The sequence below is a fragment of the Pezoporus occidentalis genome, unplaced genomic scaffold (assembly GCF_034315485.1).
Source record: "Pezoporus occidentalis ecotype Australia unplaced genomic scaffold, CSIRO_AGI_Poc_V1 ctg108, whole genome shotgun sequence".
NCBI lineage: Eukaryota > Metazoa > Chordata > Aves > Psittaciformes > Psittacidae > Pezoporus > Pezoporus occidentalis.
This window is the reverse complement of record NW_026912865.1, coordinates 1,717,438-1,739,758: the sequence shown is the minus strand read 5'-3', so window position 1 is coordinate 1,739,758 and position 22,321 is coordinate 1,717,438. Positions and strand designations below refer to the sequence as shown.

The following is a 22,321-nucleotide window of genomic DNA, read 5'->3' as shown; positions in this document are numbered from 1 at the left end:
AAGTTCTGGCTTTCTCTTGAAGAAAGATGTATTAAGAATTGGGAAGAATAATAAAGGATTCTCTCAGAATATTCTCTGAAGTGCTCCATGTTTCAGGTGGTTTATAAAGGAGAAGGGACTGGAGTTTAGGAAGAGATGAGCTCAATGGCGTTGTTAAGTCCAGAGTAGGCAGCTGAAATGCTGATCAGTCTGTGAGTTTATTTGTAAACATTTTTATGCATCCTTGTGTGCCAGGGAAGGAGAGAGCTGCTTTATTGGCTCTTTCCTAGACAACCCTATAGGAGCTATGGGAGCTGCAGTTTCCTTGTGCACCCATTTGCAATGAAGTATTTGTGTAGAGCAATGATTGCCTACAATCTGTTTACAGAAATATGACAATTAGGTTAATAACAATATGCAATCTAAAGAACAAAAAAAAAGGTTCAGAGCTCAGAATAAGGGATTTTTACCTCTGTTAACTGGATAATATATTCTTCCCCTTACAGCTTCTTGCCATTAGTTCATAGCTTTGGTGAAAAATGAGGCTTTAGATAGTTCAGTTTTCTGCATCAGTGTAGCTGTATACGGGCATGAAGTCATTCATGGCAGACAAAGACAGAATGTGTCTATAATGCCATGTAAATGAATTTTAAAAAGGCAAAAAGAAAAAATCTGATTCTTTAGTAGGGAAGAAGTGTGCTGAATTGCATTACAATCTATATGCATACGTATAGTCAGCATCTGGCACAAGGAGGCCAGGATTTTTAAAAGTGCAGAGTGAGCCTTTTCAGGGTCCCTGCAGTCTGAATAGAAACCCACACATCCTTATTATTTGCATATGGCCCCATTATGCTCTGGAATTCACAGAAGTCTATTCCACACTGGGAAACAGATTTTTTTTTTTTTTTCCTGATGGAAATTATTGTTCCTCAGAGTAGCTAGAAGTTACTTGGCACATAATGTACTAAGCTATATTTTGCTTTCTTCTCTAGAATATCATAATTATTTTTTTCCTCTCTGTTCTTTTAATCCTACAGCTTACATCCTCTTTGTGTTTCTAAAGGAATATGATCAGTTTGATAGTCATCTTCTGCTATGAAGTGATCTATCTCCATATAACAGGTAAAAAGCCTCTATTGCTAACTGAGCTTTTCAGACGGGTTTTATAATAAGATTTTGAAGCCTTTTTCTCCTTGAGTCTTAATTGTCTGAAAATATTACACTTAAAAGCTCTATTTTTCAACAGAAATAAGACGTAAATATTGATTTATCTTTTTAAAATGTAATTATCGGCTCTGCCACAAAAAGCCTTGCAATGTAGCTTTAATGATATTGTTGGTTCCTTAATACAGTTTCAGTTAGCAGCACTAGAGAAAATTTAGATAACGTACGTACGGGAATAAAATATTTTCATCTCAAAGACAAAAAAGGAGGAATCAGTCTGGAACAGATACAGAAAAGCTGGTCCTGCTGCCCACAGTTTGTCTGCAAGATGTTGTATCTGAGCACCATATTAACAACACATGATGTTGGTTAAGGGAAACTGAGAGTTAATTAGGTTTAGAGGGGAAGGTCGAGAGACTTCTCGAAAGAGAAAAGTGCATGGAGAATAGTTCCTCACGCTTTTTAAAGATGTGTATCAGCTAATGAAATATCAGAACTACAGCACTTGCAGGCATCAAATGCATTCATTGAAACACTCCATGATTAGTCACACAGTACAGGTAGTGCTATATGACATGATGCCACGGTGTGGAAAGCCTTTAGCTCTCTGCAGTGACTCTGATAAAAGCCAAAATATTAAATTGTGTGGCTTCTAGGTTTCCAGGGATATCACACTCAAACACAAGGGAATATTACTTAGGTAAAAAGCCGGGAAGCATTCCTAAAAATATGTATATAGCACCATCTACTGACGTTGTGAGTCTTTGCAGGAGAATGTTTTTAAACCAGAACACCTATGCATTACAATAGGGCAGCAGTTTTCCCCTAATTGGTGCAGGATCAGTCCCTCTTTCTGCTTTTTTTCTCTGTAAACTCAGATTAATTACAATCCCTGCCTCAAGAGTTTAGCAGCTAAAAAATGAGATAAAATAAAGCGCAGTAGCCGGAAAGAAAAAATGAGGAAAACAGGGAGGAAAAAATGAGACAAAAGATGAGTAGCCAAGTGAATCAGAGCATGTCATGGGGCAAAAGTGAGGTGTTGCTGGTAAAGGGAGTAATTTCTTAAGATGTCATTTGAAAGTCCCACGACTTTCCTTTCTTCTGGCTTCAAACTTCTGCATCCTCCTCAGAGCCAGTGCAACTCACTGTCAAAACACTTCTCCCTTCATTCATCCCGTGTAGTTTGTCTGCTGGCGTGACAGACTGACTGGAGTCAGGGCCTGCTGAAGACCAGAGCTGGTGTAAAGTAGACAGCCAGGTGTGTGAAGAAGGATAAGAGGAATGTGATGGTACCAAAGGGCTGTAAAGACTGTGTCAGTTACAATATGCAATTTCATTCTTGCTGGGTTATATTTAGTTCAATTGACCTAGCTTATTATTGTTAGGTGGACATCAAGGTCAGCGTGTAAACAGCCAAGATGGAAACTCCTCAGGTGGGGTGGGCTCAGCTGTCAAAGGAAACTGAATATGATCCTGCAGCCTCAGAGCAGGCTTATTAAACTGAGTCTTGACCAAAAGAGCACTGAGAGGAGGTAGTGCTCATTACCCAGCTACCAGCTAGGGTGTCCCCATGGCATATATGACCTATCTACCAGCTGCTGAAGCAGAAACATAATGCAGCAAGCATTGCTATGCCAGTGGAGAGGAGCATGGGGACAGATGTAGGACAAGACATGGAGCTGGGACAAGTTGATCAAGGCAGTATGAAAGATTAGGTTCATGGATAATATTGCTGTTTGGAAGTTTTAGTGTCATTTGGTACAGAGCACCCTTAGAGCCACAGCACTGCTGTTGCTTTGGAGTATGTCCCTCCTGAGCCATCCAAAACATGACTGAACTGATCCCAGAACCAACTGGACACCATATTTTGTAGATGCACCTCAGATGGTCATCCTGCCAGATTCCTGCCCATCAACTGGATTACTTAATTGTTTCCTGGAAGAGGGACATGTCTCTAATACTTGTGAAGCCTTTTCTCAAGTCTTTGACTTAGGTTGTTTGGTCCTACAAAAATGTATTAACAATAAATAATGAACGTTAAAAAAACACACTCATTCTGTTGCTGATTTTAGTTTTCCTAGGAAAGTAGATGCTTACTAGATGGAGTGGTGGTACGGTGCTGAGCCCAGGCTGTGCACCAGACAGGATGCTAACACATGCAGGTCAACACCCAGAAGTAATTTTCCTGCTTGCCTCTGTCTGTACCCCTTCAGCATGACAAGGTTGGTGTTTAAACAGTGGTCACACAGTCTTTCTCAGAATCTTGTAAAGTACTTTTACTTCTCTTGACCCAAGTAGTAAGTCAGTACTTTGGAATGTGTTGTGTGTGTCGGTATCAAACCTGAGAGAGACTGTGCACATGAAAATTGTTTAAAGAGCAGCTTTTTTAATTATTTACAAAATGCATATTCAAAGGCCTCTTTCCACAGCTGTACCAAGAACAATTTCCAAGAGGCAATTTCCATTTCTGAATTCCAAAGCCCACTTCTAAGCAATACAACGCTGAGAAAGCTTTCCCTTCTCTTATCTTGAGGCTGCATGAGTAGCGTTTCTCAAGGTGTAGTTTCCAAATCCCACATAAATCCATGGAGCCACTGTGGCAGGCGGTGGTCCTGTTGTCCCACCAGTGCTGGTACAACTATGGGCTTGGCTGGATTATGGACCTGACTGATGTAAACTAATCATTTGTTGCAAGATTAATGTGCAGCTGGACCGATGCCCTTGTCTGTCATACAGCAGTATGCCCGCGGGAGTACGAGTGTCCACACCTGCCGCCATCTCTCAGCAACGGCACACTCTTACATCAGTTTATGCTGAGCATTAAACCTCACCCTGAGGCAATTTCTCGACTGTTCTATCTCTAATTCACAGAAAAATGCTGTCCTGGGCTTGGACTCCCTGCCCTCCACGCTTATGTCCGGTTTCGTCTGCGGATGCTGATGTTTTCCACTATCATTAGACGAAGTGGCATTTAGCGGCTGTTTCTTAGCCTGAATGAAAGGCATCATCAGCCTTAGTCACGTTAACTACCCATAGACCCAAGGCGTATTATAAACCACTTAAATTTCTAGCACCGTGTAATTGCACAGTCCGTTTCACACACATGCTTGTAAAAATGCACGGGGTGAAGGGCTGGGAAGCCCATCTCTCACAGGGATGATGGATAGAAAAACAGGACAGCACATAAGCCGTCGGTTACGCATACAGATCAGGGATGGCAGCAGAGCTCTGCCCGTTATGCACGTTTTCAGGGGTTCTGCACACTTGCTCTCGATGTGCAAAGCAGTCGGGGTTTGTACACGTGAACAAAGCCGCTCTCCGTTCTGCAAACCGCACACGAGAAACATCCACCATCGAGGCGCGGACGCACTTTGAAGGCCAGGGTCTCGGGGGCCGCCACAGCCACCGAGCAGCCCCACGACCGCCGCTGCTCCTGCAGCGGATCGAAAAATAAAACCGGGCCGGCAGCTGCCCCCCCCTTCTCCTCCCTCCGCGGGAAGGCCCCGACTCCCGCCAGCTCTGCGGGCCCTCCCCTCAGCAGCCGCCTACAGCCGGCGCAGGGAGGGGAGCGCCGCTCCCTCGCGAGAGGTGCAGCTCGGCGCAGCCCCGCCCCGCCTCGCCTCGGCTCGCCTCGGCTCGCCTCGCCGCCGGGCCGCGGGCGGGCTGTCGGGGGAGGGCCGGCGGGCGCGCAGCGCGGCGGGCAGCCATGATGGTGGGTCTCGGGGCGGTCGCGGTGCCGGGGCGGGCGCGGGCGGCTGGGTCGCTAACCTGTGCGCTTTGTCTCTCCCCGCACCGTCCCGCTGCTGGCCGTGCCCCTCCGCGTCCCCCCGGCCCGCTCCGCCTCCTCCTCCCCTTCGCCCCCAGCAGGAAGGCTCGGACGACGGCCCGGATTTCCTCTCGGAGGAGGACCGAGGTGTAAGTGCCGCGGAGAGGCGTTGGGGACCCCGGTGCCTGGGGGCTGGGGCGGGTGAGGGCGGGTTGGCCCCTTTCCCCGGGGCCCGGTCGCTGCTGCCCGGCCCGAGCTCACTGTTTGGTTCCCGGAGGGAGGCGGGATGCTTGGCGGAGGCAGGCAGCCGGGGCACGGGGTGTGTGTCTCCCGGGGTCTGCGGACGTGGGGCTAGCACGGCCTCCCTCTGGATCTGGTGTCCATGTGTCTTGCCGTGAATTTTTCATTGTTCTGTCACCCAAGTTTTGGAAGGGCAGTTCTTCCGTGCTTCTGTGCGGCTGGCTTGGGAGGGGATGTTATGTCTGTGCTGGAGATTCACGTCCCCTCTCCGTGTCCTTGCCTGCTCTGATGTGGGCCCTCTCCCTCTGCACACCCCCAGGTTGTCCGGTCCTCCTGACCAGGCTGACCAGCCTGGTGGAGAGCACCAGGTTCCATCTTTATTCGTGAGCCAGGGCCTGTGTGAAATAGCCCTGCCCTCTCTTCTGTCTTTAGGCCCTAGAGGCTCTCCCATAGATAACAATGGGACATTTACAGGCACACACTGCATAATAAACTCTTTATTGGAAAGAAGTTCTGTCACTGGGACAGGATGCTACGATTATGTTCCTTACTGAGAAAACCTTTTCTCTGCCCTGCTGTTTCTGGCCTTCATTTCTCTTCCGACTGCTGCATCCATCTTTCTTTAACTTGTCTGCCTTATTTAAGCAACAAATCAGCTAATCGAGTATAACTTACTCAGACTGATTGCCCCTCTTGGTTAGAATATTAAGAAAGAATGACCGAGCAAGGTAGGAGAGCAGCTTCTGGGTTGCCTAGGCTGTTGCATCTAGTACATTGCTAAAAATACAAAATCTGAAAAAACACTATGTTGGTATATCCTGTTGTCAGGCATGCCATACTCAAGCATCAAATATAATGTTAAGTATTAAGCATTTTTTGACTGTATGTATGTGGTAGGAATTCAGTGTGTTTTATGTTCAGCTTATGGCCAGAAATTAGAAAAGGAATTCAAGTATCGTGTTAGGCCAGTTCAAACCACTGTAGAGCTTTTGTCTTTAATTATACAGATACTTAATAAGAATACTGGATGAAAAGAGAGAAAGAGGAAATTGTTTTGAGCATCTTCAGAGCAAGGCCGGAGTGGTATTTTACATAGGTCATCCCCGGGGTGTAGGAACAGACACTGAAGTGCACAGTTAGGTTGTCTTTTTACCTGAAGGTACAGGTAGAAGATAACAACGCAGATCTGGTCCTGTGTGAAACCTGTGTTTGTTTGGTGAGTTGTTAGTTTTCCCTCTAAGGCTGTGGGTAGTCAGAGTTCACAAGGTACTTTGAAAGCCTTAAGAAATTTCTTAGCAGCCTTGTTTGTGCTGTTGGACAACTTACATCATCTCAGTTGGCCAAGTGCAGCTCTTCATTTTCCTTCCCCTCCCCCATCTTCATCCAGCACTGAGGAATTAAACGAGAGCAGTGTCCTCCTCCTTTCACTATTTTTTTTAGGTTGCTTATTTTCAGTCACTGGGGTTTTAATTTTCTCACTGCTGTGTAAATCCCTGGGGTTAAAACACAGGGTATTTGCATGATTTTGATAACAGAACATCTAATCAAAAGCAATACTGTCAATCTGTTAATGAATGGAGTTGCTGTACTTCAATCTTCAAAACAGTAACTTTTTCTTAGCAGTAGTAAAAATAAGCAACTCTTCATAAAGTGTTTCCCTCATTCTGATTTGTTGCCTTTCTCTATTTGCAATTAAAAAAGGAGCAGGTCACGCCTTTATTTGAAGGCATGGATGGCAAGTTCTGGTTAGAGTAATAGAACAAGTATTCTTTCCTCTCTAGAATTCAGATATTGCTATGATCATATGCTTCTGATTCTTCAGAATCATTTTGGTCAGCTACGGTTGTGTTAAGTTTAACGTGGAGCAGTGGGATAGAAGGTGGGCTGGAAATTATGCTGATGCCACATAGAACAGTAATTCTCAAACAATTGTATGATACCATATGGAGCCTTTTTGGAGAATTGTCAGAGCACTGAGAATCATCTTTGAGGAAGTAGCAGTGGGTGGTCTGTAGAAGGAATTTACTATAAATGGTCTGCATAAAATGAACTTGCTGGAGTTGCTTTTCTGAATCTCACTTAGGAAGATACTATTGAGTTTGCTTGGAGTAACTGTTCCTGTTGGGGGTTTTTTATGCTCTCTCTACTGTAAACAATACATGCTTTGAAAGGTGGTATAGTGTTGCTCTACTGGTATTGTCCTGTGTATTTTATATAGATGTAAACTTAAGCCGACTTGGCTAATGCTCTTGTCTAGTCATTCAGGGAAAACGAGCTACCCCCTTGGAATAGGTCTGCTAGGAACTTAAAGTGAAGACACTGTAATCTCTTGTTGTAAAAGTATTGTTTGTTTCCTTGCCTTATGGTATTTATCTGCCTGTAAAGAACCCACTGAAGGAAGAGTCCTTTTTCTCTTAACAGTTTTAAAAGAACTTAGAGTACAAAAGTTACTGTTGTTAATGGATGACATTACCTAGGAATGTAGGGTTTGATTGTTTCCCTTGTCTCTACGAGCTTCCTTTCATTACCATTTGAAGTGTAATTGATGCTTGAGCAAGAGCTAAATCTTCTCCCTGCATTGTTCTTTTAGTACTCTAACATTGCTTAGCCCTTGGCTTCTTGTGTTTTCAAGACTCTGAATAAAACTGAGACTTTCTTGGTATTGCATAGGAAAGCGTAAAGCACCTAAATTAAGTTAGCTTTTGTTTTGCGAGTTGTTCAGCATGGGTGTAGAGTACTAGCATCTAAGCATAAAATTACTGTGGTGTTGTATGTATTAGTTTGGGAGAGAGGGGCAAGATACAAAGGGACTGTATCCCACCTCCATTTTTTTCTTGAATTTAAGGTACTTCCATTTCAGTTTTCATCCAGATCGGATTTTTCACCTAGATCAGGTTTTGTAGCTTTTTTTTTTTTTTTCATTTTCTATTCTGTGACTGGAAAACCATGGTGGCGGTTTTCTTGTGGAAGCAGATGAAGAGATTGCTTAAGTTTGTTGTGTGATGATGTTGTTTGTGAATTTAATTGCTGGTAATACAGTGTGAACCATTGTGTCACATGAATACATATAAAGTCTTTCAACTTTCTGATTGTCTTTGACACCTTTCATAAATGCTTCATTACCATTGCAGATGAAAAGGTTCCCTGTTGGCAGTCAGGCTACACAGCATAATTTAACATATGATTAGACTCTTCAAAACTGTTACAAACGTAACTAGTATGAATCAAACAAATAGTTCTTTACAGTTGTATGTCATGAGTGAAGTTGTCATGTTTTGGTTCTAATTTTCTCAGCACTGGTAAGCACGTTGTTTCTGGAGTTGTGAATAGTGCATATGGCCAGGGTGCACTGCGCTAGAGACTGCATACACGCTAGTGACAAACTCAAACAGCTGTTACACTGAAACTTAGAATTTTGTGTTGTACCACTTTTTTAAAAAGGCGGAAAAAAAGCGCATTTGAGTAGAAACTTTTGTGACCTGTGAAAGACTAGAAAATCTTTTTGGATAATCCAGTTTATTTGCTGAGATTATTAGGCTAATGTATCGTGGGGGACTGGTGAAAAACAGTACCTCAGACAGTGTGGCTACTAAAAACTTTTTTGCAAGCTGAAAAATGTGGTGTCATGACATAAGGCAGACATTGGTATGTCAGATTATATTTTTCTTTCCTAAATTAGATGGTAAGCACATTGGAAACTCAGTAGGAGCTAGGAGATTCTGCCTCTCAGAAGTGATCTGCAAGGGATCGTCGCATGATAATATGCCTTTGTGTGAGGCTGTGACCCGCTAAACCTTGGAAGAACAAAACAAAAAGCGATGCCTGAATCACATGTCCGAATATGTTACTGCGCAGTGGTTTTAATGATTTCCAACTTTGTTGTTAGGAAAAGCTATAACTATTTGTGTAATAGCTATTGAACTGTTATATTTTGCTAGTTTAGCAGCATATGCTAGACTGTATGATTTTGGTTTTACTTTAATACATTAATTCTAAAATATGCTAGTCTGGTTGCTGCTACATAAGCATTGAGGTTAACAAGAAAACTAGAATGGGTGCTGACCACTGTGATTTAAGATAAGGGTTAAGATAACTGGTGGAAAACAAGATGTGACAGTTGATGCTTCTCTCCTAGTGCTGTTCAGTGCCTTGCAGTTACCTTCTAAATCTACTTGTTTGTAACCTTTGTACTCTGTGTTGCTGATACTTAAAGAAAGCATTTTTGTACTTGAGTATCAACTTCAAAATGCAGTCCTGAGAATGCTTGTGAGGAAAAAGTCTTTGTCCTTGTATATCAAAGTATTTTTATGCTGTAGAATGTAATGTAGAATTTCTAAGAAAATTGCAGCACAGAATAAAACACAGGGTCTCAGTAAGGAGTAGGCCTCATGAGCATGGCATTGAAACTTTTTTTGACACTCATTGGAGAAGATTTCAGAGTTAGCCTTACTACTTATAACAATATTCTGAATGTCTGTTGATCATGATGGTGAAATCGTCATGGGACACACTGCTCTAGAACAGTGAGGAGGGTGCAAAGGTGAGGGGACTCAAATTCCTGGTTGGGGTCTAGATGAGATTAGTTTCACCAAATACTGTTGAAGCCTTTTGTCCAGTTGCTGCCAAACATTGCAGTGTTCAGTCATCTTCAAATTTTTCTGTATTTGACCATTGTCTCTCTCTTTTTTTTCTTTTTTTCCCAATGTGACTTCAGAATTATTCTGTGAGACAGTTCAGGTTTCATGTCTTGTGGAAGAAAAAGTGTGTATTCCTTTCATTTTTGCCATTACTCATGGTGTTTTTGAAGAGACTGAAATCTTAGTTTTAGTTGTTTGTGTGTTGGAGTGTTTTTTCTCTGTGTGTGGGTTTTGATGGGTTTTCAATTCCTGCCCCCCCCCCCGAGAAATATTTCCAGAGAGATTTAGGTCTGTGAAGTTCAGGGATTTTTGTTTTTTTTAAGCTTTTTCAGTATGTCATGGGAAATGTTAAACAAAAGAATAGTGTTAAGACAGTGTGAGTAAACCATGTCTTTAGTAGCTCTTGCTTCTTTGGAATATTGGACCACTTTTATCCCATAATTACCTTTACAAGTACGTTTATTTACAGCAGTTTGTCAGTTTGGGAGAGTAGGGGGAATGAAGAGAGAAATAAATAAAAACACCTTCTGAACTTGCTGCTGTCTGTATGTATACTTTGACCATATCATTACTAGCAAGTTAACGACACACAGAAATAAAAATAGTGTACTAACAAGGAGTATGGTAAAGGAAATTGCTTGTATTGTCATTTTTGTTAAAATTAAGCTAAAGAGGTTTTTCTTTTTTTAGCTTAGAGCAATAAATGTAGATCTCCAGACTGATGCTGCTCTGCAAGTGGATATCTCAGATGCACTCAGTGAGAGGGACAAAGTGAAATTCACTGTCCATACAAAGGTAAAAGCTTGGGTTTGTACACTGAACAGCTTCTTAGTTATATAGAAAAGAAAGTTTCTTTATGTATTGAAACAAATGTAGCACAATCCAGATGAAGTGAAAAGGTAGGTTTACGTCCTGTTTAAGAGACTCTGTAGCTGCAGTGCTAAAGTTGACTAAAATTTAAGGGGTTAAAAAACTGTTTAGAAAAAAATGTCATTCCAGTTTCTGTATTGTTACATTGTCATGCCATTCCCATGCTTATAAATTGGCCTGATTGCAGGTAGAATCTTTATCTCAATATACTTCAGTGTAGGGGTTTTTTTGTTTGTTTAGCTGTGGTTTCAGATATTAAAATGTATTTCATAATGGAATTACATGCAAGAGTAATTTTTAGTTACTGCTTTTTTAATGGCTTTTCTTTCTTAGATTTGAATGTTTATTGATTGCAGAATCACAAAATAGTTGAATAAAATTTCTGGAGATCATTTAGTCTCATCTCCTCCCTCCCTCCCACCACTAAATTGAGTGAACCAGAGCTCATTGCCCAGAACTTGTCCATTTGGGTTATGAATATCTCTGAGGGTGGAGACTCTATAACCTCTTTGGGCAGCTCATTCCAATTGACTGCTGCACTAATAAAGATGGGGGTAATTACTGTTTTATGAACTTTGCTTTTGGTCAAATCAATACTTGGATGATTGGGTTATTTTTATTTTTACAGGGATATTCTGTTGCTCCTTTAGGGTGCTTTTCCTGTAGTAATGGAAAACTTTTCATTATTCTTCTTCCTTTTTCCTTTCTAGAGTTCCTTACCAAATTTCAAACAAAATGAATTTTCTGTTGTCCGGCAACATGAAGAGTTTATTTGGCTTCATGATTCTTTTGTTGAAAATGAGGACTATGCTGGCTATATTGTAAGTATTACAGTTCTTTTGGTTTATGTGCACTGTTTTCTGTGGGCTGTATCTGAAGTACTTGTGGCTGCTTTTAAATGCTATGGAAATGGCAGATGTTCATTCCTTCTAAAATCAGATGAGATGCTCTAATACTTCATTTTATGCAGTTACACAAAATTAACGGTTGAAGCAAGGTTGGAGGAAAGTTAATGTAGTTGTCATACTTTCTTGCCTTTTTTCTCCAAAGGACTGAGTAGTTTAATCTGTATCCAAGTATATCTTCAGTCCACCATGCTAAAATTGTGGGGGATAGGTGAACTGTATAACTTGGTGGTATTGTTTTTGCAAGCTAATGTTTAACCTAGTTTCAAGTTTCATGTTGCCTTTGTTTTAGCTGAAATGGCAGAGTACAGTAACTGAGCTCTAGTAATTACATTTTTCCAGTTTTCATGATGAAGATCAGAATCATTTTACCATAAATCAGTTGAAGGGGAAAAAAAAAAAAAGCAGGGCAAATACCATCTAGAACTACAGAGAACCTTAATACACAACTGAACAATTTATGGTTTGAAGTTTATTTCAGGCCTCCAGGGAGCAGAGGTCACAAAATAGCCACCTTACAATGTTACAATGCTACCTATTAAAAATGAGTGCTGCTGTTCACACTTTAATTACAAATAGTAATTTTTGTCATCTTTATGTGAAAGTTAGGTATTAATTTTGTTTTGGGGAGAGCATGTCTACTGATTCACAAGGTAAACATATTTCTAATTGACATGGGGGTACATTATGATGAATATAACCTGTGATGTGTCATACCATTCTCGAGCTAGTCTTTTTTTAGTCAGAAAGACTAGACCTTCAGTGTGGCAATAACTAGTTTCAGACAATTGGCTTCACTGATGCCAGATTTATTTTTTTTTGTAAGGTGTTAATGTAATGGACAGATAGGGGTGACATGAAATTTAAGCATAGTTTAACTTTGTTCCATGTCCCTTTTCTTTCAGCAATTGAGGATTAGTTTGAATGCAGTGTTTTCTTTTTCAATCTTAATATACTGTATTACAAGATTAACATAGAGACTTTTTTACTGTGTGCTTTGTTATTTCAACAGATGTATCTTTAATGTCAACAGTGCTGCAAGAAAGATCTAGTGCCTGCAAACAATATGGAATGGGTTTTTTGGTTTAAAGTTTTGGGGGTTTATAAATGGATGGTGTGGAAACAGTTGTGAATTTATTTTTATTTTTTTCTTTAAACAAGAAATATTCTTACCAAATAAGCTAAACCAAAACCAAGTAAAAAAATAATGATTTCAAGGTTTAGTTTGTTGTCATGAGAAAGCTAGGTATCTAGGTATTACTTAGTTTCTCTAATTATTAAACCATTGAAGCCAAGAGTACATTAATAAAATATTAACTGACACTTTCTTAATCTTCAAGAACACTTGGCCAAAATTGGTATAGTAATGCAGCATGTCTAACTCATGAATGAAGTACTTTATCCATGTATGCTGTAATGAGTGACAAAAAAGAGCGCCATGTATTAAAAAGCTGCAGGCAATCTACAGTTCCTGTACTGAATGGGTGTTGTTTGACTGAGAAGAGCAATTAAAAGAAAATTGATTCAATTCCAGATTCCACCAGCACCACCCAGGCCTGACTTTGATGCCTCAAGGGAGAAATTGCAGAAACTTGGAGAAGGGGAAGGATCGATGACTAAAGAAGAATTCACCAAGATGAAACAAGAACTGGAGGCGTATGTAAACTTGATTACTACTTTATTCTCTTTTTTCCTGTATCTCTCAATTTTTAATGCTGTCTGCTATTTCATATTTTTGATTTTACTATAATGGTTCTCTGTGAGTTACAGGCTTGAGAATCCAGTTGCTACGTAACCAGGGTTATCTTAGTGATCATGATCAGAGCCATTAGGAAAATTGTAGAAATTTCATGGAAGATCTTCTGAAGCAGGAAAAAAAAATCAGGCTATTCTTGAGCATTCTTTTATAAGAAAAAGGCTAGTTAGATCCCTTTCTTCACAGAATATATGCAAAGGGAGGAGGTAACCTCTGTCTTAGTTCTGGTGTTCCACAGTTTATAAGCAGAGTGAGACTTTAAGGTTTATACATGTAGTGACTGAAGTAGGGAGTTTTGGATGCAGTTGGTACTGTAAATGTGGATGCCAACTTTCTATTCCCCAAGAAATATGAAGATTACTGGAAAATACTTTTTTTTTTTTTTTTTTGTCTTCTGGCACTCCCTTTTTCTTTCTTTCTTTTTTTTTTTCTTCTCTTGGACAAGGAGAATGTACTTCCTGAAAATAGTATTTTCCTTTACTGTGAATTTAATGTGTATTGAAATACCAGCTCTAATGCTTTTTGTTTCATTCTGAGTTACACAGTGAAGTTTCTCCTTGCTTCATCCACTTTCCTTATCATGCATTCACTTCTTTGATCTTTTTCCTGTCATTGGTTTCAGTTTTCAAGTGTATATTTACACTGCTTCTAGACTACTGCTATCAAGAGCTCTGAATTGGCAAGAAAAGTACATAGAACTCTTAGAACTGCTGCTTTCTCTCCAAACTCCAGCTGCTGTGAGCAAATGTCTTAAAAAGCTCTGTTACTAGTGTTATGTACACAACATAATTTATAGCAGAGTAGATATACACTTCATATGCAGAAAACTGGAAATTAGCAAAACACTATAGATTTTAAAGAATCTGTGGTTTTCCAGCGGCCCTGATCATGATTCTCTTGTGGTCTGGTTAGGGGTTGGATAACACAGAAAACTTTGGGTTTCTTCTACTGCCACCTCCATCCTCTGCATCCTCCTTTTTTGTCTTCACTGAATGACTACTACTCTCACTGAGATCAAACATCTCCCAACACTGGCCCTGCTGGTTTGCTGGTATGTAAATCTTAACCTCCTTGCACATAGTGGAAGCAAAAGTGTTAATTATCATTTCACCGTTTGACCTCAGAATGGGGAAAGAAGCCCCTTCCTCATTTCTAGACAGGTTCTATCTTACTGAATTTCCAAAGCAAAATGAATTCTAGCAAACTTGTATTGATAAGAAAGCCTTCCCATTAAATTACAAATGCTTTAATCTTGAGTTGGCTCAGCTGGGCAACTGTGTGATTGTCATGGTTAAATGTGATTCCCCCTTTTTTTTTTTGGTTGTACCTGCCAAATGCAATACTTAATTTCGCTTTTAGAACCACTATGAAGCAAGACATTCATGTAAGCTTTGTCCCCAGAGGCTAGGTGCTTTAACATGGAATGAAAGACTTCCATCTAAACAGCTAACAAAACTACAAGAACACTTAAATAAGTAAGGAGGGTGCAAATAGGCAAGGGGATGGAGATGGGGAGGAAGGAATTTGCACATCAGATATATTGTGCCTAGTGACTGTAATCTGTATCTCAGTTTTTTTTTTGTTTTGGGGAGTTGGGGAAAGGACCATCAAACGAGGTTACACTTTCAGCAAACGTATGTTAGCTAGCCCTGAAAATCAGAATGCATTTGTTGCGCCTTCATTAAAAGCCTCTCTGTAATGTGTTCAGGCTTCTGATTTCCCACTAGTATTAACATTGTACTATTTATTTATGCATATATCAAATACTGGAGTGATAACCTCTACAACATCAGCTTATAATTTTGTAGCCTTACTGAGGATCCTTTAAAGATGCTCACTAGGCTTACCTCAAGCTTAATTGCTTTGTGTTAAATTCTTATGTCTTATCTTGTTTCTTGTTTTCAGTGAGTATTTGGCAATATTCAAGAAGACAGTTGCAATGCATGAAGTATTTTTGTGTCGTGTGGCAGCACATCCTATTTTGAGAAAGGATTTAAATTTCCATGTATTCTTGGAATATAATCAGGATGTGAGTATTGAAAACTGAATTGCTGGGAAGAGAAATCAAGATGTACTTTTATGGTAGGATGGAAAATTGATTAAAAGGGCTTTACCTCCTGGAGTAAATGGCATCAATTCCTTCATTCCAGACATACTTGTATCATAAAAGGTAGAAATTCATTTAGGCTGTATGAGTTCATTTTCCTGCCCCCTGGGGAACCAAATGCGCTATGTGCTCTAGCCTCAGCTTCAAAAATACTAATGATAATTCAGTATGTTTTGGGTTGTTTATTTTTTTGTGGGGTTGCTAACAAAACTAGAGATGATTTCTAATGAAATGTTCTGATACGTAGAGCCTTTTTGTTAATTAGGTGAAAATTTATTCCATTTTTTTTTCCTAGATATTGGACTACTGTGGGTATCTGCATGTTACATACTGAATTGCTATCTAATTTTTGAGTTAATGGAGACTTACTGGATTCATGATGATTGGTGTCAGTTAGTGATTGCTCGTATCCCGTGAGCAGTTCTTAGTTGCTTTTTAAAATTGCAGAAATTGGCATTAAATGTTGAAGAAATCATTGGAAAGACTGGCTCAACTGAATACATGCGTAACTTCAAAATATGTTACAGGGCATCCTCTTGTTTCTTGATGTAGAAATGCTTACTGGTTCAGGAACTCAGTTTACTTAAATTGGGCAAATTTAGATAGGAAGAGTCCGAGATTGAAACCAACATCTTCAGTGCACTGAGGAGTAAATGCTTTCAGAGAAAGTCAAAGATCTGCCATTTGATAAACACTGTATTACTGATAACTGAAATGTACATCTTGTACATTGGTATTATTTGTAGGTGCTAGAATGTTGCTGGGTTTTATGTTTTTTGTTGCTGTGGGTTGTTTGGGGGGGTTCTGGTGGGTTTGTTGGTGTTAATGCAGAGTGTAAGATTATCTGTTTATTATTTTTTTAAAGCTTCTGTTGCCTTCAGAAAATGATCCAACTTGATAAATGAATTTGTTTTTCAGTTGAGTGTTCGTGGGAAAAATAAGAAAGAGAAACTCGAAGACTTCTTTAAAAATATGGTTAAATCAGCAGATGGTGTCATTGTTTCAGGAGTAAAGGTGATTACTGCTTAATTTGTCGAGATTTAAAATATATTAACTTTGTTGTCCCTTTTTTAATGAAGCAGAATTTTACATAGCTACATGAAATGGATTTTTCTAGCAATGTCTAACTTAATTGTTAAGAGGCAGAGTATGGAAAGGAACCTGTAGCCCTGGATGCAAGATAAGTGAGATCTGTCTGAGGGCTTTCAGTACTCTTTCCCCTGATTTATAAAATTAAGCAATTTTTAAATCCATATAAAACTGATAATCTGGGTGTTTTTTTTTGTTCTGGCCTGTCATTTTCTATAGTTGGAAAGCTTTCCCAACTGCTGCAGCTCAGAAGTTGCTAAAACAAGTGTGCATTTTACCAGCCTTGTAACATCCTTCTACTGTTTCAAAACTAAGAGCAATGATAAAGCTGGCACTGTTTTTCCCCATAGATACAAGAATGTAATTGAGACCACAAAAAAAAGCCCCAAAAAAGAATTTTAATGAAAATTCTGTTTCATTTTGACTTTTCCAAAAGTAGAAAGATTGGTTTTGTAACACTCATAAATTCTGCGGAAGATTATTTTGATCTCCTTTCTTCCCAGTGCTAACTTTCATTTTACAAGCCAGTAAGAGAAGCTGAAGTTCCTAGTTGTAAAATCTTGAGTTTTGGAACTGCTGGATAGTTTCTGTAACTGTGAATTATGACTTGGAGGAAAATACAAAGTCCGAATAATCAGGGGCTTTCATAAGCACATTGTTCAAAGCCCATGCTGTAGGCTATTCCATGGTAATGAGCATCTGTGCTATTTTAGAAGTTTTTAAAAATAACTACAAACTAAATATCTCCAATTGTAATACAGAAAATATTAAATTTTACCTCTATTACCAACTTGAAAGAAATCTCTCATCAAGATCAGCATTCCTGAGCTAGAAGTTCATATTGTCTCTGCTGTGACTTCAGCATCTATGCAACTGGGTGTCTCTCTTTCCCCTGTCCCCCTTCCCCCACCCCCACCCCATTTTTCTAGGTAGATGTCCTTTTATTAAGTACTTGCCATTTATTGTATTTTTCTGTCATGAAAGTGGTAGTTAGCAGTTAAACTATTTCCTTCACTTCAGGTTTAGCTATTTAGACCTTTAAGACAATTGGTATGATTTCTTACTGAGTTCTTATTAAATTCTTAATAAAACTGTAGATCATAACAAAATAAATGAAGAAATCAGTTTACATAAATGGTGTTTCAAGCAGTAAAAATAGATTGCATTTCATGTCACAGCAGCAGCAATATATGCAAATTTACTCTGCAGTTGCTCTGTACAGAGTGAGTGGAATCCTGGTTTTTTTTTAAGTTGTTCTTGTTTTTTTGTAGGATGTGGATGACTTCTTTGAACATGAAAGAACATTCCTTGTAGAATATCACAACAGAGTCAAAGATGCCTCTGCCAAATCTGATAAAATGACAAGATCACATAAAAGTGAGTTCTTTCTCCAGGGTGAAAATAACGCTGGTTAAAATGTACAGAAGTGGTTCATGAGGAGTAGTATTTTTTAGGTTTTGGTTTGCTTGTAAAAAGTGAATTAATTTCTCCAAATGTAGTCTTCAAAAAGTCTGAAGAAGTTTAACCTGACTTTCAAAGTTTAGCCTTTGTTGTAATTGACTAGATGGGAGTAAGAACAGCCTGATGCAGCACTGAAGATATCTTAATGCTTCATGTTGTCCCTCTGGAAGAGAAACACACTTTCAGTAATAATATTTTTTCAAAGTCTGATTCTTAGTCTTATATGTGGAGGTCTGGAATATAGCAGTGTGTGTGATTTTACTCCCAGGGAAGTTGCTCTTAACTGGATGAGCTTGCATTCATCAGAGCGCAATTTCTTGCCACACTAAGCATTGCATTACCTTACTGAGCAACAAATTCCTATTTGGGCTATTAGTTCTAGACCGGGAAGTCAGATTTCCGTTTTTCAGCTTTTTAGAATGGAGATGGGAATGTGTACATGCAATAGCTTGATTTCCGTAACCCCTTTTCTTACTGAGGCAAGATTTTCCACTTAGCTTCCTGAGCTGAGTGCTAGCTAATGTGATTTCTGGAAGCTCAAGATAGTCCTCTAAAGTGCAGTGCATTTATTTGCAAAAATGGAAAGTCTTTGTTTTAGGATTACTGTGTTTGGTTTAGGATTACAGTGGTTTGAGAAGCTTGGAAAGAAGCTGACCTTTATTGCCCTTGACTTTGAGCTTTTAGTGTCAATAAATCAGAATTGAACAACTACTAGATTCCATCTACTTTCTTGAAAGTTGTGTCTGATTCATAGATTCCATCTTTGCTATCTATGGTAACACAGTTCACACAAAACCAGGCTGCAAACCTTTTGTGAGACTTCATTGGTAAGGACTCTAAATGGATAGTGAATGAGACATTAAACCAAGAATTTGCAGAGCTCTTCAGATGTTTCTCTTGCTATTTCTCATTCATGAAGAATGAGTCTTCTGTAGCTTTAGTGTTTATGTTAGGAGATGGAGAGAGTCATTTATGGCTTAATGAATTACTAAGGGACCCTGTGTCTTCATTCAGTTCCCACCCAGTGTGGCTTCTGGTGTATTGTTTGCTTTCTTGAAATGAAAACTGAACTTCATTCATGGTAGGTAGGTACCAGACTTCAGGTGGTGAGTGTTTCATGTTGGTTGTAGAACCAGGAAAATGGTTAGAAATTAGGTTGTAGAGGATGTGATGGGAAAGGATTGATCAAACTCGTGACAAAGCTGCACTGGTTTTCAAGCTCAAATCATCTAGGATGTTTACTGGTAACTTCTATCAAATTGCAAATTGAGAGAAAGGGCCCCTTTAGAAATTCTGGCTAGTGGAGTAGAGCAATGACTGGGAAACCTGTTTTGGAAATGGGCAACCTGTAGTAAAGATGTAGTAAAAAAAAAACCCATGTAAGTATGGATAACTTACTGACAGAGAGCTGCAGGGCTTGCAAATACTAGCTTCCTATTTCCAGCAGAAAATCTATTTTTACATTTAAATGGGAGGAATAGAACGGGAGATTAACGGCTTCCTAATACCATTCTGCACTGTAACCAGCTTCACTGATTCCCTTGGGATCTATGGAGTAATGAATTGGGAGGCAGGAGACCCACTCAATCTGTTAAAGCAAGGTTGTGTTATTTAAAAAAAAAAATAAATTTTTGCTTGAAGGCATATAAACTTCAAAAATAAGAAGCCAATGTATTTTCCTGTTCATTGCTTGGATCTGTTAACGTTTTCATCGTCCACTGAGTTTATACTAAGAGCTTTTCAAAAAAGCTGTCTGTGCAAAGATTTTATGTTTATGATTACTGTATAGTAATACCTCACTAGTCAAGTTATGCAGCTTTCTTTATGAACCCTGCTTCTAATTTCATTGTTTAAAATGCTTTAATGTTATTTCAAACAGTGATCACTTTTTCATGAGGTAAGGGTTTTCTGGAAATGAGGTATGCACTAGAAAGTGTTGTGCATGCAGCACTGTATTGTGGTAGTTAGGAGTCTGTATTCAGTTTACTGCTGTCAAGCACACAGACTTACTCTTCATTATTGTTGGACAGTGGTTATTTTTTTTGAATAGTTTTAGACTTCAGATTCAGATTTAAATTCAGACTTTAGCCAATGAGTTTGTCCATCTTCCACCAAAATAAAACCTAACTAAGTTGCACATAAATTTACCCAGGAGGTACTAGTTGTATTAAATACTCCTAAATAAATTACAGACTTCACTGTTCAATGGGGGCGCCATGTTTGTTGTGTGAAGTTATTATTCATAATAAATTACATGATTGGAATTTTACTTCTGCTCTTGTGTTATAGCATGTTCCTTTTAGGAAAATATCTCTGCCTGAAGAAAGAGAGCAACTTCAAAATTTTCAGAGAGAGGAGGAATGAAATAGTAAAACTAGTGCTTACTTGTTTTTCTAGATGTGGCGGATGACTATAATAGAATTGGTTCTTCATTATACGCATTAGGAACACAGGACTCCACAGATATATGCAAGTAAGATATTGTTAATAACTTATGGGGGAATTTGCTAAGTAGCAGTCTAAATGGTGGCCTGCTGGGATCAGTAGTTCTCATGTTATGAGAAATCCAGAATTTATTATGGTTATATCACATGAAGAGATTTTCTTCTCTAGTATTTTTTTTTTCTGTAAAGGCTGCTTTAATATTTTTGCTTTACTCTTTGTCTGGAAAAAAAATGCTGGTTTTTGCAGTTTGTAGAAAATAACACAGATGAGATGGAAAAGTCCTCATAGAACAAGAAAAAGAAAAACCAAACAACAACTCACCAGATTTTTTTTTTCCTAAACGTTTTAAGTGCTTCTACATGTGCAGCAAGAACAGATCTTGGGCTGAGTACACTGACTTTTTGTGGGTGTTTCCTGCACCAACATCTTGAAAAATAGTTTTGCTCTTCTGGCAACTTTACTGCAACTTTCTTGGAAAAGAAAGGGATCTACACAGAGTAGTAGAACTCTAAAAATAGAAGAGGGTCTCTATGTACAGATGTTCGTCCTTTTATCTCTCAGTGGTTTACCCGAGTATGAACTTTGAACATTTATCTGAAAGTAAAACTTGGTTCACTAGCTTAAAGATGCTGATGCTTGTGAATGTATATTCTTAGTAGAGTCAGTGTGATGACAGGAGATTGGTATGAAAGGTATCTAACTTATTTTCAGTAATTTACCTGAATTACCATGATACAGTTCCAGATCTGGTGATAGCTTACATACCAATTACTTTGATGGCAGTACTGAGATTTGATGGGGTCTGTTAGGAATTGTGTCTGACTTGTATTGAAACAGTATGATTTGACTGTAATTGAGTCTGCTGTCACACTGAACCCTTGTATTGCCTCCTGTGATAACGATGTGCCACATTGTTGCTCAGCCTCCCTGAATTCCAAGTTGGGTGTGCGTCATGTTTCCTGCATGCAGAAAAGCACGTTCAAATCTAAGTGAAGGACACTTGATAATAGCATAGGACCATTAACCAGTGTGGTGGTGATTGGGGTTTCATTTGCAAAAGCATAAAGAATCCCTGAGGAGCTGTGCAATTATTCTTTGGTAAAAAACATCCATCCCTTATGCTTTTTGTCCCTTTTCTTAGTTGTACAATTCCCAGATGTTTGAAGCACTACAATTTGAAACCATTATGTTCTCTGAGTTCTGTGAATTACAATTCTGAGCAGTGCTTTTACAGACTTTATTGCCAGATGCAGATTATATTTTGAGTTCTAGAAAGTAATTAGGCTATTGAAATTAATGTTGTAATATAAGCTGTTTCCTTTATGCAGGTTTTTTCTGAAGGTATCAGAGTTATTTGACAAAACAAGGGTATGTACTATGAAACCTTTTTAGATAATTTTTTTGTGTATGTCCTGCAAGTGGCAGGACATCTTGTGTCAACTAGATGTTAATATGTGGATGTCTTATGGATGCTTCTATATGAAGCATTTAAGCAGTGTGTGGTAGGGGGTGAAAAAGCATAAGATTTCAGTCATACATTTTGTAAGATGATTGGTCTTTAGGACTCTTCAGACTACTGCACTTTCTAAACAGTCTTCCTGTCTTATATGTAATACACTAGTAAAGCTGCTGTTCCTTTAAAATGCTTCAATACTTGTTATTGGTTTCAAAACTTGTTACTGAGTTATCACAGAACTTGCTATGGAAGAAAAAGAAAATCAGGAATGTAATCCTTAATCAAAAAAATGGTAGTCATGCTGCTTTTTTTTCTGGAGCTAAGATCTGTTTCTGCAGTTCTTTGACTCAAAAATACTATTGCTGATGCTCCTAACTAGATTTTCAAATATCTTATTTATTTTGCCTTATTTGCTTGGCTTAGTAGAGCAGGAGATGCATGCCATG

At 39.0% G+C, this 22,321-nt stretch overlaps 1 protein-coding gene across 2 annotated transcripts in view; it reads left to right on the top strand.

The window, feature by feature from the left end:
• Positions 1 to 4,620: 4,620 nt before the first annotated feature.
• The window catches only part of SNX6 (sorting nexin 6), a 30,226-nt gene continuing 12,525 nt past the window's right edge, over positions 4,621 to 22,321 (top strand). Inside the window, exons 1-10 of one of the 2 annotated variants that reach the window (XM_062623185.1) lie at positions 4,621 to 4,855; positions 5,008 to 5,058; positions 10,477 to 10,581; positions 11,367 to 11,477; positions 13,096 to 13,217; positions 15,223 to 15,346; positions 16,343 to 16,438; positions 17,785 to 17,890; positions 20,372 to 20,447; positions 21,748 to 21,787. In XM_062623185.1, coding sequence (XP_062479169.1) covers positions 4,850 to 4,855; positions 5,008 to 5,058; positions 10,477 to 10,581; positions 11,367 to 11,477; positions 13,096 to 13,217; positions 15,223 to 15,346; positions 16,343 to 16,438; positions 17,785 to 17,890; positions 20,372 to 20,447; positions 21,748 to 21,787 — 837 coding nt within the window. In that variant the 5' untranslated portion in view covers positions 4,621 to 4,849. The remainder of the gene's footprint in view (positions 4,856 to 5,007; positions 5,059 to 10,476; positions 10,582 to 11,366; positions 11,478 to 13,095; positions 13,218 to 15,222; positions 15,347 to 16,342; positions 16,439 to 17,784; positions 17,891 to 20,371; positions 20,448 to 21,747; positions 21,788 to 22,321) is intronic. The other variant, XM_062623179.1, reaches the window with a different exon arrangement.